Genomic DNA, 19,810 nt, shown 5'->3' with positions numbered 1-19,810 from the left:
GTTTGGCATGCACATAGCTCTAAGCGTAAATGATTTTGGTTGAGTCAAATTCAGCCAGTGCTTTTGTTTTTCAGGTTTTTTTGAGAGAGATTCTAACATTGTACTGAGTACAGTTTTCTAATAGACTAGATACTTACAATACAGGAGCTAGACTTATTAAGAATTTCCTTAAATATTTATGCAAGCTGATGTTGAGCCACTCTTATGCACTTGTTAATATAAATTGCCCAATGATAAGTCAGAGTTTTTACAGTATTGTTCTTTAAATCCAGAAGTCAAAGTGCTTCACTGCTTTATCATACTCTGGAAATCCAAACTCAGCAGTCCATTAAATTGAATGTTTCAGCTTTAAATAATTGCAGAACTACAATCTGTGTCTTTATTTTTCTGAGCATGTGAGCTCCTTGGAGAGAAAAAAGATAAAAAGAATATTTAAAACATGAAGTTGTAGGGGTTTTGCCCAGCTTTCCATGAAATATTCTTACTTTCCACATATAGTTAGCCACATAATACAGAAATGAGATACTGAGGTAAGAAAATAAAAATGTAACCATTTCTTTCAGAACTGATTTGCAGTCATGGCAGAAAAACTCCCTTCTGATGTATAACTGCAGGGAAGGACAAATATTATTTGGCCCCATTGACTTAACTATAGTTACTCCTTTCTAAACATATTTGTTTTAATTTTACCTAGATAGTAAATTCAAGTTTAATAATGTAGTGAGAGGACTATCAAAATAATTAAACACAAATAATTTAGTCAGTGAGGAACTATTTAAGCTTATGACTTGAAATATGATCCAAACCAACCTCGCTGCATTAGCAAAACATCTTACTCGTTGTAACACTGCAGACCGTAGTTAAATTGTATCTGTGAGTACTGATTGCTTCCTTGTGTTTGTAAATGCTAATATTCACCAACATACCAATTTATCATTTTTAGCCTAAATGCTGATCTCTTTACTCTTCCATGTTTAAGAGCATCGGGTCTTTTTATCCTTTCTCTGTCAGCTGTGTGTACCAGAGCCTTTATTTCTTCTGAGTGATACAGCATGTACTAAGGAAAGAGTGGTGGGTTTTTTTCTCCTAGTGTAGGTACTCTCCCTGAACAGCATAAGCTAAGCCGCCCAAAAAGCACTTGTTAGCATAATGACATCCATAGTGGGGGTTTACTGATGTCACTGTGCTTGGAAAAGATGGCTTTTTCTTTTCAAACGCCTCTGCCTGGCTTCGTTAAACCACTCTTCCTGTATGTCCGATACTTGATTACATCCCCCCACCATTCCCCCAGTTTTAGAGTTATTTACTTATATAAAACAGCAGAAAATGGTACTTTTCTTGTATTACTGCTCCATGCTCCATGTTCCTGTTTTGTCGTAGAAACCTGTAAATTGTGTTCCATATATGCCGAAACACGTATGTTCAGTGCTCACTCTCTTTTGTCTTCTCCCTCTCCTGTCCTTAAAATACCCTGCAAGTCTTGTTGAATATGTCTTTGACAGTCAGTTATAAGTATGCAGCCCCATATAAATATGGATTTATGTTTCTTACATTTACCTATTAGTTTCTGATAATTCTTTCCCATTCGGATGCTTTGCTGTGGAAAGAGATCTGTTGCTCACACTGACGTGACTGATTTGATGCACAAAATTAAAGAATAGCCCAGAAGTCTGTTTGAATGTCAGTCATTCAGCCTCCGCGCCATCGCAAGGCATGTCAAATATAAAGGCTTGGCTCTGCCGTCTATAACCATAGTAACAAGTGATACAGCATGGAGATTTCACGCAAAAACAATTCCGTGATTTTTGGGTTTGTTGGTTTTTTCAGTTAAGATGCACAGTGGAAAGTAGTATGATAGTGTGAATCTTAACACTGTGCCAAGTCTTGGCTTTGCCATCTATCTGATGAATGTCCTTAGAGATGCCACTCTCCCTCTGCATCACAGATTTTCCGTCTGTAAAATGGCAACTGCTTCTCTGCTGTAAAGCACCTTGAGAAAGATTGATATCAAGTCCCATATAAGGGGATAGGGTACAATTAAGGCATGTTGTGCATATTAATGCTGGTGTTTAGGATTGTTTGTAAAGTAGTCCTTATACTTATTTGTGAATTCTTGAGCGCTGGCTGAAAACTGAAATTTTAACACCCTTTTTTGGCTTGATAATTGTGGGAAATTGAGTTTTCCATTCACTTTCCTGTTTGGTGAATTCCTTTAGTTTCTAGTAGACACCGGCTCATACAGTTTTGAGGTGGCAGGGAGGAGGTGATCCAGTTTTTTTTTCCATAACCTTGAGAAGGAACCTAGGTTTGGTCTCAAGAACAGTTTAAAATCGGGGAGGTGGAAATAAAAAGATAACTCCTCACTTTTAAGTTGCAGTAGGAGATTAGCACAGAATTTCTTTGCTGAAACTTGGAAATTATAGAAGCGATGGCATAGGTATAGCAGTTTAGCAGTTCCACCACATGTCCTCCCCAGAAAAGTCTGCCTAAAAACTGGTTCTACATCAAGAGTTTTTTCTCTGCATGTTATGGTTGGCAGAATATTGCCTTTTCTGCTAGCAGAAAACGTCAGATGTATCTAACCCCTGCATTTAATAGTGATGTATGAGGAAAAAACCACTGTGTATAAAAATAAAGCTGATGCATATAGCTAGAGAGTTGTTAATGTTAGATTATTGTTACGAATGTTTTCATTTGCAATACATTTCACGAGTGTGTATGCTTTCACATTGGCAGCTCAGACATAATTTCTGTAAGAAAAGGACTATTTTGAGCTACTTCTGTTAGTAGGGTGAATTTTGGGGGACTTTTATAACATTATGAAGTATCAAGGAGAGACTGGGATCATCACAGCTGTGTCAGGAAGAGGCATGAGGAAAAAAAATCAGCCACCATGTTAACATGCAAAGCGCATGAGCATTTCATTCGAACTCATGTACAATGTGCATTGATGTCTTGCTGTTTCTGACTGATACGTTTGAAATGGTGACTCTTAAGGCAGTTGTCTCTTGATTCCTTTCACATCACAGAGAATTCCTGCAAGAGTAGGGTGGTAATGGGAGGTGCATTTAAAATGAAGTGTCCAATATTGTTAGCAGTGGATAGTATTTTATAAAGACCTTACAGTTTTAAGTCCTTTATGTATCTGCTTGGGTTCTGTCCCAAATAGTTGTTGGCCTCTTGGGAATTCATGGCTTAAATAATCTGTTGGGAAAGTGTAGACTTGCTGGACATTTAAGCCTCTTGTTCAAGACAGGGTAAACAAAAATGTATGTAGTTAATCTACTTGGAATTAGAGTATTTCTCAGAGGACTGGTCATACTTGTGCTCTTGATCAGTTCTGTATGTGATGACCTTTTTACACATGGATTAGGTACTTGAACTGAACACAGTTATAAAGATGAATAATGCATTTGCAAAAAAAAAGATGCAGAACAGTGTGAAAGGTTAATTTGACATCATCTTAAAATAAAGTTTTGCTCTTGGTTTGGTTTTATACAGAGGTATAATCTTAAAGAATTATACCTCTTCTTTCCTCCTGTACCAAAAAAATGTTGATCAAAACATTTTAGGGGGGTTTGGTTTTTTTTCTTGTAAACTGAAAAAAAATGGTTGCTGTCTGAGCTGGATGTTCTATTCCCGTTCCAGTATGGAAAAAGATACAGCTCCTTGACATTTTGAAATTTTAAAAGGAAGATAGCTAATAGAACTGCATACATTAATTACTTGTGTAAGTACTGTGAAGCAGTAACTGTTCTAAAAATACCATTGTATCATTATTTTTGTGGTATGGTTTCCTAAGTCAGCAGCTACTTTCCCCCTTAAAACTAGGGAAGCCACAGTTATTTTCCACAAAATGTATGCCAGCGCAAGTGATAATATACCAGAGAAACCTAATTGATGCCAGTGACCATTAAAAGTTGTTTGTTTTCTTTAAAGGAGCTCATTATATGTTGTATTCAGCAGTATTGTGAATCACAAGCTGGTCAGCAATGTAATCTGCTACTGTTTTTAAAGATGACTTTCAAAATCATTTCAGGCTGTTGACATCTGGAAGCCGTAGCTCTTGGAGAGCCACTTAATCATTTTTACCATTTGAATGTCCAGCCCTCCAGGAACTGAACATCCACTTTTTGAGACTCTGGCTTTATTTCTGTTTGTGCACATTTTTTCTAGGGGCTTAATTGGAAGTTTGCTTAAATTTACCCCATGTTGTAGATGCTTTTAAAATAGCAAAGAAATAGAGAAGCCTGGAAGAAAAAAACACTTGCACTCTCCAACCAAAAAAACCCGCAGCCATCCAAACCAAACAAAACACCACCACCACCCCCAAAACAAAACAAACAAAACCACCTGTCCTTTATTATTGCGAAAATGTGTCCTGGATTTTTTCTCAAAGACGAGATATTGGTGTAAAATATCTGGACAGGGATTCACTGAAATAACTGTATTAAACACCAATATATTCACTTTTTATTACTATCTCTAATGAATGTTTTGATGATATTATAGCTTGTCGTATATTCCTTTCCAGAGTAGAGAAGTTAACCACTGAAAATACACCACCTCGAGAGGCAAATAATATTTCAAACCATCGGGTGCTAATTAAGCCAGAAGCTCAAAATAACCAGAAAAACAAAGAGGTGATAAAAAATGAGGAGAAGAAAGCTTTGGAAGCCGAAAAATATGGATTTCAGAAAGTTGGGCAAGATAAACCATTAACAAAAATTAACAGTGTAAAGCTAAATCCTTTGGGATCTGAATACAGGACTTTACCCATAACCACGATTCAGGCTGGACACTTCAGACCAGTTCATTTAAATGGGTCTGAGACTAAAGCTGTTGGTGTTGTCCTGGCAGACGCTGGAGATGGAGCTCAGCACAATGCGTTTCAGTCACATCTGGAGTCTGAACGAGTTATGCAGAGAACTAATTCAATGCTGCAGTTGGAACAGTGGATTAAAATACAAAGAGGAAAAGGACAAGAAGAGGAAACAAGAGGGTAAGTACTATGTATTTTTTTTTCTCCAGGCTTTCTAGCAAATAATACTTAGGCTTTTGTCCTGTTTAGATTCTTTAGGTTTTGGTCTATATTAGATAAATATAATTCATTGTTCTCCGTAAGAAGTGCCTGGGTGATGGCTCACCACAGATTTATTGGAGTTTCTCTTTTATTGACATTTGAGTGATTATTAATAAATTAAACTATATTAATAACTTAGTTTATAAAAATGGCCAGAAACCCTTTACAGGTGTTAGAAATTTCTCTGTCCTAGCAGAGAGAAGGTGTCATCAATCATAACTATTCTTTTTCCTCTTAAAGTCGGTCCATGAAATTGCCCTGTCTTCTGCATTTTTGTTCGTAAATACTTGTAATTATATTTCATTTAAAATTATTCAAAAATATTCCAGGAAGCTTTTAGACTTCAAATAATCTTTAACTGAAGAGAGAGAAGCTTTACCTAAGAGTAAGTCATAGAAATCTAACTAACTTGATGCTTAAAGCTTCTCTTCTCATGAAATTAAACATCTCCCAGTTCTAATATTGAGTTCCAGGGCTTATTCATGAAGCTTTAATATTATGTGTGAATCACACTGAATCTTGTGCCTGTAGCAATTCTTATGTCTGACAGAAGAGTAGGGACGTTGCTTCCAGGCTGCCTTACAGACAAACAGCTTTAGCGGTAAAATATTAAAGTTTTTAATATTACCTTAGATAAGAAGTAATGGAGGTGCTATCGCAGGAGATATTTTGCAGAGCTGGAAATTAGGGAGTTTGCATATAGATGGCATAGCAGAGCTTAAGACAGAACCAAGTTCAGAAGATGTGTTTTCTGCAAATTTCAAAATATGGGGTTTGGGAGGTTTTCAGTTTTTGAAAAAACTTGTAAAATTTACATTAGTTTGGCGTACACTTGCCAAAATTGGTTGAATGTTTCTTCGTTGCCCTTAGTTGTTCATTAGATATACTTAGGAGTTAATATGTTGTTTCATTAGGTATTCAGCTTAAGTAGTTTGATCAAGTTTGAACTTGCAGTACAGAGAGTGACTTGCACACTCTGACTTTTATTTTATTATGCATGCTTACGTAATGAGAACTGACAAGGCTCTTTAATGCAATTAGGTTTTCTAGATTGGACTGTAATACTTGCAACCCAACAAGAGAAATTTGAGTATCTGTGCCATTTTTCAGTTGCGAACCCTAAAACTGATTTCATTGTGGGAATCAAATCGAGGGAAGTACTGTTAACAATATGTGATTAACATTATTTTATTCTTGAATATAGAGGCCACTTATTGCTTAAATAAAGGTGTCACTGGTAGCACAAACAGTATGATGCAGTTCTGCATAAAAGTAGCAAACTGAAGAAGAATTGGCTTCGATCTGTCTTTTTTTGCTTTGTCTGGAAGTGGCCTTGAATAATGATCCAAATTTCTGATGTATAGTGATGTCCTTAGAATATGTTTTCACTTAAATTTGAAATTTTATTTTTGTTCAGGTTGCCAGTTTCTGGCTGGAGACAGAAATTTAAGTAGAATTGAAGTGGGTGAATGAGAGTAGAAAGAAGCTCCGGTTTATGTTAAAGCTTAAGGTTGCGGTGAGAGGCTGTTGGTAGTAGCACCTGTTCAACTCATAACTTGAATTTTTGAGAAAACTAGTTGTTACTTAATGGGGAAAAGCTGTTGAGTTTTAACAAAGGTGCTTTAAATTGCATCTGTCTCTCTAATGTGTTAGAGAAATCACCGAGGACCAAACTGAGTATCTCTGGTCTGTCATACTGAAAAAAACCTAGGACTTGAAGAATACTAAAATGTTGACAAACAGGTTCAATTAAATAATTATATAAAAAATAGGAGCTGATAGCTGTCCTTGATATGGAATGAAAAGGGTTCACTGTAAAACTACTAATTTTTTAAAGGAACAGGCTATCCCCTTAGTTTTATTACCTGAGAAATCAACAAGAATGATGGCAATGTAGTTTTCAATTGTTGAAGCTGTTAACTGCCATGTCTATGGATGTAGACATCTAGTTTTGCAAGAGCCACATGAATAAAGATAACTGATGCCCTGAGGAAGACCAATCTTTTTTTAACCAAAAATAAATGGTTTTTAAATAAAAAATAAAAACATTCCACTTCAGTATCATTTTATTGGATTAGTTTTGTACAAGTCAGTTATGAGTAAATATTTTCACCAAAAGTGGTTCCTTCGAGTGGTCTTTCTCAAATGTGAAAAGACCGCAGCAGGGTTGCATGGTACTAAGTGAGGCTCAGTTGATGCTGCTAACCGAGGATGTGAGCCTCTGTCTCCCCACCTTGCCCATGTAAACCTCACCCTAAGTATTAGTAATTAAATGGCCTGCTGTACAGCACCAGGTTTCTGCCACCCTGTGCTTGATTCGCACGTGGAAGTTTCATATTCTGAACCAGCTGGTATTTGCATTCTTTAGAATGAAGGACTATTTTGAGGTTTTGATCCAAAGGTATTAATAGCATTACAGAACTGAACCCCGAGAAGTCGCTTTCCCAAATAGTCCAACTTGGACATCAGAACCAGTATTGCTACCCAACAATAATCCTAGAGACAACCTCTAAAGGTGTCTATAAGGAGTCTGTAAACTTGTGTGGAAGCCTGAAAGGAGGTTGTAGCATGCAGGGTGTTGGTCTCTTCTCCCAGGTAGCAAGTGATAGGACAAGAGCAAATGGCCTCAAGTTGTGCCAGGGGAGGTTCAGATTGGATGTTAGGAAACATTTCCTCACAGAACGAGTTGTCAGGCATTAGAACAGGCTGCCCAGGGAGGTGAGATTGAGTCACCATCCCTGGAGGTGTTCAAAAGACACATAGATTAGGTTCTTAGGGACATGGTTTAGTTCCAGTGTTAGGTTAATGGTTGGACTTGATGACCTTAAGGGTCTCTTCCAACTATAAAATGATTCTATGATACTATGACTGCTTGACTGGCTGCAGCAGTCTCCCCTTCTATGCAAGGCAGCTATAAGCTGCAGTAGTGTCTAGAGTTGTTTTTTGGAATTGACTAGAATGACGTTTTTGCAAAAATCGACAGGACGTTGGTGAATCTGTTTTGATTTTATCATATGATGTAAAACAAGGCTTAAATTGATGCAGTTGGGCTTTTTACAGTTTACATTGTTTACCAATGGAAGATGGATATGTTGTCTTCCTAAATGTTCTAGAATATAAGTAATTGCATGCAGTCTTTAAATTGCTGTCTTTACATAGTAAGAACTTCAGACAGCTTTTCTTCAGGTTGTCTGGGATATTTAAAGGAGCCCATTTAATTACTAAAATGGCAGAGGAGCTTCAGTGAGTGAGGTGTATCTAGTACCAGATATCTTCATGAAAATGTCAGGCTTGTGAATAGCTAAAATAATATTCTGAAAGTTAGAAATTGAACACAAAAGTATCTTGGTTGTTTGTTTTTTAAATATGGAGATGGAGGAAAGCTCTTATCATTAATGGTATGTTACATGAAGAAATTCAGATGTATTTAAGCAGGTTTTGCAGCAAAAGAATAGGACTTAGAATCCATTTTCTTTTTGTATATATGTTGTGGTTTTTTTTTTTTTCCTGTGAGAATGGAAAGCTGTCCAGTCTACGAAATGGGATAATACTTCATTAATTCTTGGAAAGCCTCAGGAACTGTAGCAGATTTTGTATGTAAAGCTCTTTATAGCAGTTTTCATGTCCGAAATGTTACAGGTGATCATAAATACTGAGCTTAACTATTTTCAGTGAAAAGTGCTTTTTGCCAACATCAATTTCCAGTGTAGTTATTCCATAAAGATCTAGCATGCATAATGCTGGTTTACCTTGCCATTTGCCCTGCATCATTTCTTTAATGTTTTTGTGGCACTGAATTTATTCAAAACCATCTTCAGATTCTGGTGCCTCGTGGTGGCAGGGATTTTAGTGTTTGAATTAGTCTGGGGTGTAGCTAGAAGCTGCTGCCCTCTGATGGCTGAATCATGTCCAATTTGAAATCAGTTTTGATATCTCTGGGGAAGCATCTATCATAGATGTGTTCAGTAGCAAAAGACTTTAAGAGGAGCTCATCTGAATTTTAGATAAGGGTTGAATTAATCAATGTTTGTGACCTAGATTTTGCCTCTGAAAAAATAAGAAATGCTTTGTCATACTTAGGCATACATCGATATGCAATATGGAAAATTTTGCATTTCAACTAGTGCTGAAAGTTGCTAAATGACTGTAGCACTCCAGAATTTTAATGTGGCAGCAAATCAAAGAGTAAGCCTTTGAATTCATATCTGAGTTGAAAAGCAATAAAATATTATTCTTAAACAAAGAAATATTTTGCAATTGGTTTTGCTTGAATAGCAGATATGGAATGGCTTGTCCTTGATAATTGCAAAATGCAATTTCATTAGATGATTATTGCTGGTTTTTATTGGTCTGCTGTTGAATTCTATCTTTTTTTGTCCTCAGTAATTGCTTAAGGTTTTCTGAGGGAAACAACAGGGCTCATATGGAAACAGTATAGAACTTCAAACCTTTCAAAACTTTGACCTATGCAGCATATAAACAAGTGACAGGATTTGATCTAAACTTGACACTACTAGACTGTTAAACTGGTAAAATGAGGAAATGTGAATTGTACAATCAAGCAGCTAATCAGAAATAGGATCCAGTTTCAGCTGCTACAGTGCATTCAATCAGTGTAGTTGATTCTTTAATCATCGTCTTGATCTTCTTGCACATTTTTAAAATGGTACTTGTAGTATTTAAAAAAAAAAAAGAGTTGGCTAGATTGAAGAAGTTTATATTGCCGTAATATTAGTGCTGTCCACTAATAAAAGGAAATTTCATGTTTCAGCATAATCTCATACCAGACGTTACCAAGAAACATGCCAAGCCACCGACCTCAAGTTTTGCCCCGGTACCCGGAAGGCTACAGAACACTGCCGAGAAACAGCAAAGCCCGGCCCGAGAGCCTCTGCAGCGTCGCGCCGGCAGCTTATGACAGAGCCGTGGGACCCGTAACTGCCGAAGAAAAACGGAGGTCGATGCGGGATGACACGATGTGGCAGCTCTATGAGTGGCAGCAACGTCAGTTTTACAATAAGCAAACAACTCTTACTAGACACAGTACTTTAAGTAGCCCAAAAACAATGATTAATATTTCTGATCAGCCAATGCATTCGATTCCCACCTCGCCTTCTCATGGTTCAATTGCTGGCTTCCAAGGATATTCCCCACAGCGGACCTACAGATCAGAAGTGTCTTCACCAGTGCAAAGGGGAGATGTAACTATTGATCGCAGACACAAGACACATCATACTAAGGTAAAATACTTATTTTAATAGTTAAAATTCTTACTTACAAGGATTTTTAGTAAAAAGTGTACCATTTCTGTGAAACTCATGTTGCACTATAGTATATTTTACTATAATGAAGATTACATCAGTGTTTTAATGGAAAAAGGTTTGATTTTTAAAAGCATGTAAAAATCTAAAGGTCGTAAAAAGATATTTTTCTAATACCCTAGGTGAAAACTTGTCCTATTATTACTATCCATGATAGTAGGTTTCTCTAAAGGAAAGGAGTCAATAGGCAAGTTATTCAGAGTAGTTTGTTGTATGTACAGACGTCTTTCTTCCTTCTAGCTTTTTTAGCTGGAACTCTTAAGAGGACTAAAAATCCCACATTTCTTTCCATGTGCTGTTTTCTGTTCTTCAGCCACAAGTGTGGCTGCCATGGGTTCCAGCGGAGAGCTGAGTGTAGTTGTTCTTTTGATGCCTTTGAGCTATGAGGGAGATCACTGAAGATGATCAGAGTCTATTTGCACACAACCGTCGTGCCTGACTAGCGTCACTTTGCTAGTCTTCATCAGTCAAAGACAGAGACAAAGAATAATTTGGGTGCCATATGTGGATCTGCTATATCCATCATGCTTGTGTTATGCATATTTTTAATAGATTGGACATTGCATTAAAAATATTCTTTAAGTTGAATGTAAAACTAGAGCTTTTATGAAATGCTCCTGAACCTTTTTGCTAAATACTTACCTCAGTTGTCTTCATGACTCTTGATGCAGGAAAAATATTTAACTGCACTTTAAAGCAGTTTAAATCTCTTACAGTTGTTTACTAAGTGTTCTTTTTGGAAAGTTCTTGGGTCCTTATCGACAAAGGAGTCATTTTGTTTAGAGATGCTTTTTCTCGACTGCACTGGAAATTTAGTAATCAGTGCTTGTCACAAATCCGAGAAATCCCACTAGGGTCAGTGCTGCAGAGCATGTGCTTACTTGTCCTTTCAGCCATGTTTTGCTTTCTCATATTTCATTCCTTCTGGAACACTTTATGCTACTATTTAATTTCATATTTAGCATCTTTTATACAAGATTCCTTTGGTTTTTCTTGCTATTTGGTTTGTGTTTTTTCAGTTATACAACTAGCATCTTCCATTAACTTAGAAACACAAACCTGTTCTTAAGAGGTGGGTAATTTAAAGACCGTTTGAAATCAGTAAGGTAAATTTAAGATTTCAGCTCCATCTATATAGAGACCTTAGGTTTTTAAACAGCTTTCAAGTGATGGGTGAAATACTAAAATTGTTGTTGTTTACATGGGCTGTGATTAGGGCAACAGCTGCGAGGGAGGACTGTTAATTAAATGTATGATGAAAACTGGGTTATTTCTAGAAGTTAGAGGAAGCCTGCTGAAGTGTCCTAGATGGTAGATCAGCAGGGAGCATGACTGGCCAAAGCTGACACAAATCGTAGCAAATTTGTCATGAGCGTGAAGTTGGCTGGACTTTTTTTTTTCCCCGCATTTAATAATTGTTGAGTATTTAGATAACTATGGATCATACTGCGCTGTTTTGTTTTTGTACAGCATGTCTTTGTGCCCGACAGAAGGTCAATGCCAGCAGGTCTGAGTTTACAGCCTGTTACTCCTCAGAGCCTCCAAGGCAAAACAGTGAGTTGCATTTTCATTTGGTAGATCAGTTTTTTCTTAAGAATAATTATTTAAGTATGAGGAGGGAACACTGAAGTCTTATTCTATTCAAAACTTGCATTAAATGTGGCCTTTTTAAATTATCAGGGATTTTAAAAGCAAATAAAGTAGTACTCTGTGGTTAAATTGAATTCTGAGAATATTGTGTAGCTGCTGACTCCAAATTTTCTTTGAGGAAATACGGACGATAAATTTTTTTTTAAACATCTTCGATACATTACAGAAATTCCTGGGAGAGAGTAGTATACATCACAGAACACTTGCTTCTCCATTAAGTATTTAGAAAATCCTAGAAATAAAGTTTGCCTTTTTTGGAAAGCTTAAGAATACTAAAACTGCATTTAGTAAAATTTTGTCCTTTCTGACATCTCCCATTTTTCTGTGAGAGTTCAAACTCTCATTGAAGTGATTTAATCAAAGTAATATTGGGGAATATTGTCCACCTTCCTAATTGAAACATGACCCTTAGCCAAAAGCTAAGAAACTGTCCTAAATTTACTACATTTGTTTACCAGTTTTTGTCTCCTTTTCACAAGCTTTTTCTCTCCATCTGAAATTACTGTTTAAGGCAGTTATGAATTGAGAATATAGATTTTGAATTGTCCTGTGGGCAGCAGCTCCCCAGTCGATTCTTCCACTGCCTTGACCCCTGTTTCTTGCACTTCCCAGCATGAATCCTTGGTGCCTTCAGCAACTTTCGGGTTGGCCTTTGGCAGCTGGCGCCTTGTCTCTGTACCTTGTCTTCTGCAGATGGTTCTTTGGGTTCGTGGCCCCACCAGCTCTCCTGGGGCTGATGAGCAGGGTAGGGGCCAAGGAGGCCCAAGCTTCTGCCTGTAGAAACCAGAAGTCCTGCCCACAGCACAGGCGTTGCAGGGGCCAGAGGAGGAAACTTGTAGGTAGCTCTTTAAACAAAATTTGGTGTTGTGGTTGTTGCAAGAGCCCCATGAGCTGTATCAAAAGCACAGCACTTACAGCAGTGTCGAAAATGTTTGCAACATGGTGAATGTCTAGAGAGGAGTAGGAGTTACTGTTAGATGGGCTCCTCTATGGAAAAAAAGTTTGCTTGCAAACATCGTACTTAAGTACCATTAAATAAATGCGCTAAAACCAGGCTCTTGCAGGACATACCAAGAAGAGTTTTGATCCTGAAAAGGTGATTCACTGTTTCTTTTGTTTGAAGATGCTACTTTCAGTACTCTTACGTCTAAAAATAAGTTTCCTTGTGCTTTCAAATGATTGTTATTTTTCAGATTGAAAGCATTGTCATTGATTTTTGGAGAGAACTTGAGAATGCGTTGTATAGCAGTCTAGATTCTTACGCTTAGTCTCTGAAATAAAGTGTTTTAAATCGAGGTATTGAAAGAGTACTATAAGAGAGAGATTGGCCATTAGACAATTTGGCTTTGTGTTAGTTTTCTCTCAAAGTAAATCGTTTTGACAACTGTAGCTATGTGGAAATCCCTTGCTCCCTCTGGTGGACTGCTTTGGAACGGGCTCACAACGGTGGCAGTGCCACGCTTACCTCGACAGATTTTTCTTCTTTATTCTAAGAAGTTGGTATTCATTTTCGAGTAATGTAATATTTGGTTCTTTGGAACTTTTTTCTTTACTTCTTTGCTTTGGGGAAATCCTTTGACTGTGGGAGAGAGCAGGTGGGGTTTTAGGGTTTATTTGGTGTTTGGGTTTATTTTGGTGTTGGTTTTTTTAACTCGCAGAACTTGTGAGAAAATCAAAGTGATGGATGAATACTTAACCTCTTATAAGATTGAATTCTGGAGAAGTGTAAGAAACAGAAGCAAACAGGACCATAACAAAAATACTTGTGATGTTATGTGTTTTGGGGTTTCTTTTTCTTTTGTTTTGGATTTTTTTAAGTATTGCTAATAGAAATGGTTCCCAGGAATGGTTCAGGTAGAGTTTCCCAAACTGACCTAAACTGATCTGTGTGGAATTACCTGACAAATACCCATTTGAGTGTGGCTGTATTTCCATTATATATATAATCTTGGGGTTTAAATCCTATTCTTCATCCCTTCCTAAGGCTGTATTGTACATCCTAGTCGTAAAAGTAAAGCAGTAAATTAACTGGTAGCCTCAGACCTGTGGAAGATGAGACGGAATATTATGTTTTGTCATGCTTGTGCAGTTTTATTTTGTGAAAGATGATTGTTTCTGATGTGGTTCAGTTATGTTGGGTTTTTTATTTACTCTGAATTTTGATGCATACGTTTGAAGAATTATTTTAGAAACTAAATTTTCTGGAGGGCAATTTTTGATTCTTTCACAAAGCTCAAATGGCTGTGTGCAGGTAATGATATCCTAAGGCCTGGCATTATCTCCCCCTCCACTTAAATTAATATCATCAATTCGATATGCCTGTCAGAAAAGGTTTGGGGGGGTGTATCCTGCAATATCCTCACTTTTTTGTCCTTTATGCAGAATGTTACAATATTATGGCTTTTTGAGTAGTTAAAACATAACCCTTCATTATATATTTGAAAGTGGTCAATTTGGGAAAAATGCTGTATCTTTTGTTGAATCACTATAGAAAGTTTTTGTAAGAAAGATGCTAAGAACCCTTATTTTGTTTAAGTGTTGTTTAGGATTTAAATTAACCTTTTTTCTACTCTTTGGCTTCTCACACTGCACTCCTTCAGCCAGAGGAGCTCACGCTGCTGCTAATAAAGCTGAGACGGCAGCAAGCGGAACTGAGTAGTATCCGGGAACACACACTAGCACAGCTCATGCAACTAAAACTTGAGGCCAGCAGCCCAAAGGTCAGCTATAAAGCAATGTGTGTCATGTACCATTCTCGCTAACTTGTACTCATTCATTAATCAAAGTTTGTGTTGTACCATTAGTGCAAAGTCTCCTGACTGCTATGGGAGTAGAATAGCCTAACATTGATTCTCTTTGTATGTAATGATCTGCTATTAACCCTTTGAGGTTTTACTCATAGGTTTTTTGAATTAGGAATATTTTAACATATATTGTAGTTAAGTTTAAAGCTAAAGGGTTTTAACCTATTGATGTTATAAACAAAATTTAGTAGTGATAGATCGTGAGATTAATTTATTGTTTATACTGCTTCATATCAGATGCAATCTTATTTGTAATCCATGTACGAAAATCAGGACATATTTAAAGCACAGATTTATCAAAGGGTTTATAGTTGTCTGTGTAGTAGACATTTACATGAGCTTACAGTATTTCATGTGTAAAACCAAAATGTAATGTAGTAGTTTGTAGTGTGATTCATGGCGAACTTTCATTACGTTTGTTTCTAGATCAAGACTTGCTAACAGTTCACCCAAAAAAAGCAGATAAAAGCAGCGTTATATTTCTGTGTAAATCAGAAAGATCACTCTCTAGTTTACATCTTTTAAAGCTCTTTTCATGCATTCTGCACCTTCTGTCCCTTTCCTTTTCCCCTCTGACTGCTGCCTGCTAGAATGAGATTCTTTCACATCACCTTCAAAGGAATGCCATATATTTGGATCATCAGGTGGGATTTGCGATTTTCTTGTGTGTTTTCATTTCTTAATGCTTTTTGTCTGCTCTTATCAAGCTGGAAATATTTGGGGAGGGGGATTTTCAGTGCTTTTCATGAAGTTGGATGTTTAATAGATGCCCTTTTAAAGTAGAACAGAATATCTTGATTACAAATTTGACATGTAATGGAAAAAAATCCTCAATTTAAAATTCATCAGAATACGGTAGCCACTCACCAATTAATTTTTCTGTTCTTCACTTTCTTCTAATAATAATACTAACTGTAGCATTTTACCATCTTTAACCAAAGTCAGAATATATTTCCAAACTTGTATGACACACATGCAATTTATAGAAAATGAGTACTTCTGAAAATTTTAGTTTTTCAAATTAAGAAGAGCTAGATGGTTCTACAAGACATTAAATGAAAGGTCAAAAAATGTTTTAAACAAATCATAGCATGGCTTATTACTTTTTCTCCTTTTGTTCAGTTATTTCTTAAAGATTTACATAAGAACAAGGTTTTACTTCATTAAAATTTCTGATAACTTGTGGAGTGAGGGTACAATTCTGTCTTCACTAACATAATTGATTGCAAAGTGAAGAATTGTGATATCACATACCTCTTTTTATAGCTTTGTTCCATGATCAAATGGGACTTCTTTACAAGTTTTGTGTGAGAGGTTTTTAAATGGGAAATTTTTGCTAGCACTTATAAGAAGCAGTCATAAATGCTTAGAAGAAATATAAGTTAAAAATATAAAAATCACTACAGCTTTTCCTTCTTTTATATTCTTTCTTCTAATGAAATTTTTCTATCTTACACTTAAACCCAACTTTCTTAAAACTTTTATGTCCTACATGTTCCTATAATAGGATTTCAATGAGTTAATTAAAAACCACCCATGCCCGTGGAGACATGAACACACATACACGCGCTTGGTTCACCCAGTGACTTTATTTTCCTATTATCTCTTGGAAACAAGGTGTGAATTGTGACCAGTTAGGTGGCAATGCATTTCTAAACATCTCTGTCTTATCTTAAGGGGCTGCAGGAGGTCCAAAACAATAGGGAAAAGCTGCTTGCTAAATTGGGCCAAAATATTTCATCCAGCTCAAATATTTCCAGATTATGATGTTTTGGAATAAGGGAATAATTCTGTCTTCAACAATGTAGTTCATGGCCAAGAAATTATAACTGCCCATGTGGAGTGTAAAACCATGTACCATGCTGTTTCTTGGTTAGCCAAGCTTGTGAGTATGACAGGATTAAACAGAGACAGTTGCCTATGTGTAACATGCAAAGTGGTAAAAAGGATTTTCTTTTTACTTGCATCAGATAAAATTTAGAAATGCAGCGTGATCTGATAAACATCAATTTAGGCAAGTGTCTAAATTTTATAAATGTGCTGTAATTACCCCTACCAGAGGTGCAAGAAATCACTGCACTTCTTACAGAAAGAAAACACTATCAAGTCTAAAATATATTACCTTAATCACAAAATCATCAAAGAGCGAGTTGGAATACTTGTCCACATTTCTGATCAGCGTTTCTTTTTGCCCTTTTTTTTAATATAATACTGCCTGCCACCTACCTGTATGAAATAAAGCCCCCTGAGTATTTTTGCTTGGAGTACCACTGCTTCTAGGGGTGATATCTCATTTATATCCTTCTATTACTTAGTCCATTATTAGGTTTCCTTTACGTTGAGAAGAAAAAAAAAAAGTCAAAGTTTCTTTTAGTGTAATTGAAGCCTTTCCTCCTCATTATCTGCATCTGTAATCAGCTTGGATAATCGCTTGCCCTCTATGAATTTTAAATGCCCAGCATACTTAAATTAGATATTTCCACTAGTATTTAATCTCTGAAAATAGTGTCAAAACCTGCTTTGCCTAGAGCCTGTGGTGGAACTCCAGTCCTGTTATCTTCAACTCTCACCTTTTTGGTCACAAAGAATTCAGTACCATACATAACAATAATGAGTAAGTTTGTACACAGGTGAATTTTCAGGCAGACTAAATTTCACATGTGGGGAGGGTAACTAAGTTGTTGTCTACTGGTTAGGTGGTTTTCTTAGGAAGACTCAAGAATATCCCATAGCCTGTTTTAAATCATGTTTCATTTTTGTGCTGCCACTTCCTTTTGAGATGCTTACAAATTCTTATGTTACGCTTTTTGATATTTTTGTATTATGCTTTCAGAATTTTTGTTGTTGTTGGGGTTCAGAGATAAGAAATAAAAAGATCAAAGAGGCTGACACACATATGTGCAGCCATATGATTTCTTTGATGCCTTATGACCAAAAGAATGATTTTCGAGCATCCTATTTTTAAAGTGATGTTGTGAACCACTCTGCTGGCTCAAGGTTTGTAGACAGGCAGAAGAAGGCATTTGACTTCTAGGAAGTGGTTCTTTGGACACAGCTAGCAACCCTGGGCAATGATGATTTGCTTGCCAACCTGGGACATTTTATGAGGGCATATATAATCTCAGTCCTCTGTGTTATGAAATTTTAAGGGATCACTTATTGTGTATTACTAAATCCAAGACAGCAGTCTCCTTAATATCTTTGTACCCAGTAATTACAGTAACAAAAAGTAGGAACTTTTTTTTTTTTCAAATAAAAGCTAGACACGCTTCTTTTTCTCCTTTGTAAATAAAGCCATGGCAGGAGGTCCCACTTGAATCTTTCTGTTACTGCAGAGAATCCCAGCAAACCAGTCTTTTAGTACAATTCTGGATTTTATATTGATAGTAAAACTTTTCTTTGGCTGAAAAACCCTTTTCTACTGAGCTCAAGCTATCGATGTAAAACGCTTCAGGCATGTTGTCGTATTGATCTCAGCATATCCCAGGTTGGTTTGTCACAGTAGAAGCTCTACTAAATTTCATTTAGTCTTTCTTTCCTGAGTTATGTATGTAAATAGCATAGGTGTTAAGTAATTCATCTACTTCTGCTGGTGCTTTTGGTTTTAGTTTCTTTCCGTTTTCGAAGGGTGCATAAAATAAATAGAACGTGAACAAGAAGTTGACAAATAAAGGAGTGAAGGTCCCACAGCCAGCGTCCACACTGTCTTGGTGTTCTGTTTCTGTTCTCTCTACCACCCTCTTTCTGAGATTCTGAGGGTGGTTCTGGGAAAAGTTAGTAAATTAAGAGAGGCTGGAATAGTGCAAGGGGGTTTGGATAAAGCTAACAGATGTCCTGGATCATATCTGATATCTTGTGTTTCAGCCAAAACTTTTATGTCCTATATTTGCAACATATAGGATACTACTCTTACTTGTATTTTTCAGGTTACCTGGGAAAGGTAGAGTGAGCTGACCCAGCCACCACTGTTGTTCTTTCTGTTGCCCTTTTTTTTTTACCCTCCCCAGAAGCAGAAGGAAGGCTCAAGGACAGGGGCTTTATAGGGTGAAAGAAAGACAGCTGGAGGCAGCATTGCTGTAAAAAGAAGGCAGGAAGGAAAAGTGCTTTTTCCTTCTTTTTCTGGACAGAAGATTAAAGAGCAGGGGAAAGGTGGGAGAAAAGCTTGATCGGGTCCCATGACCACTGCTTTTACCATCAGGAAGCTTGAGAGGAAATGGGTAAAACTGCCAATCTGAGCTCAGTCTTTTGTTACCCGTAACATATGGTCTTGTCTCATCAGTGAGGTCAACTGTCCTGGTGGGGAGCCACTATTCCAGCTGATCGCTACCATCAGAACAGCACATACTGAAATGTCATCTGTGTAGGGTGTTATCCAACACAGACAATAATTTAGGAAAGGGAACTAAGAGGAGAATTGTCAATAGCTTGGCTTTACAGTTTAAAACACAAAATACCCACTCGGATGCTCGCTCTTAAATAATGTAGCTGTTCATATAGATCATATGTCAAGGAGGTGGGGTTTTTTTCATTGCTTCCAACTGGAAAATGTTTTTATATACTACATCAGTGAAGATAAAAGCAAAGATGAAGCATCACTTTTGGGAAGACAGACTTATTTACTAGGAGAAGAAAGTGATAAAGCCAAGGCTGCTGGATTTTATTTGGTTTTACTGCTGTGTTGCTCTGTGGCATCAGGCAGTTCATGCTTCAGTATGCTTAGGAAAATCTTAATTCCCATTTTTGTGACTTCTGTAAGTGGAGAGACTGAGAAAAATACTCTAAGTATTATACATAGCATCTAAAAGGTGTTCTTCACTGTACTAAAACTTTTTTTTTTTAAGTGAGAGAAAATCAAGGTTTATTTCTGTTGTGAGCAAGCAAATATTTTTCCTTGAGCCATTTATTCAATGTGAATAGTGTCCCAGCTTCAGTTTGGGAGTACTCTCATGATA

The 19,810-nt window shown here is 36.8% G+C and overlaps 1 protein-coding gene across 11 annotated transcripts in view; it reads left to right on the top strand.

The window, feature by feature from the left end:
* The window catches only part of PLEKHA5 (pleckstrin homology domain containing A5), a 168,007-nt gene that overhangs the window by 116,789 nt on the left and 31,408 nt on the right, over nucleotides 1–19,810 (top strand). For 7 of the 11 annotated variants that reach the window (XM_065657445.1, XM_065657030.1, XM_065657115.1 and 4 more), the window contains exons 10-14: nucleotides 4,535–5,002; nucleotides 9,855–10,323; nucleotides 11,875–11,958; nucleotides 14,655–14,774; nucleotides 15,449–15,502. In XM_065657445.1, coding sequence (XP_065513517.1) covers nucleotides 4,535–5,002; nucleotides 9,855–10,323; nucleotides 11,875–11,958; nucleotides 14,655–14,774; nucleotides 15,449–15,502 — 1,195 coding nt within the window. The remainder of the gene's footprint in view (nucleotides 1–4,534; nucleotides 5,003–9,854; nucleotides 10,324–11,874; nucleotides 11,959–14,654; nucleotides 14,775–15,448; nucleotides 15,503–19,810) is intronic. The other 4 variants (XM_065657276.1, XM_065657711.1, XM_065657359.1 and 1 more) reach the window with 2 other exon arrangements.

Source organism: Caloenas nicobarica, chromosome 1, assembly GCF_036013445.1.
Source record: "Caloenas nicobarica isolate bCalNic1 chromosome 1, bCalNic1.hap1, whole genome shotgun sequence".
Classification (NCBI taxonomy): domain Eukaryota; kingdom Metazoa; phylum Chordata; class Aves; order Columbiformes; family Columbidae; genus Caloenas; species Caloenas nicobarica.
The sequence above is the reverse complement of the archived record's forward strand: the minus strand, read 5'-3'. Positions and strand labels throughout refer to the sequence as shown.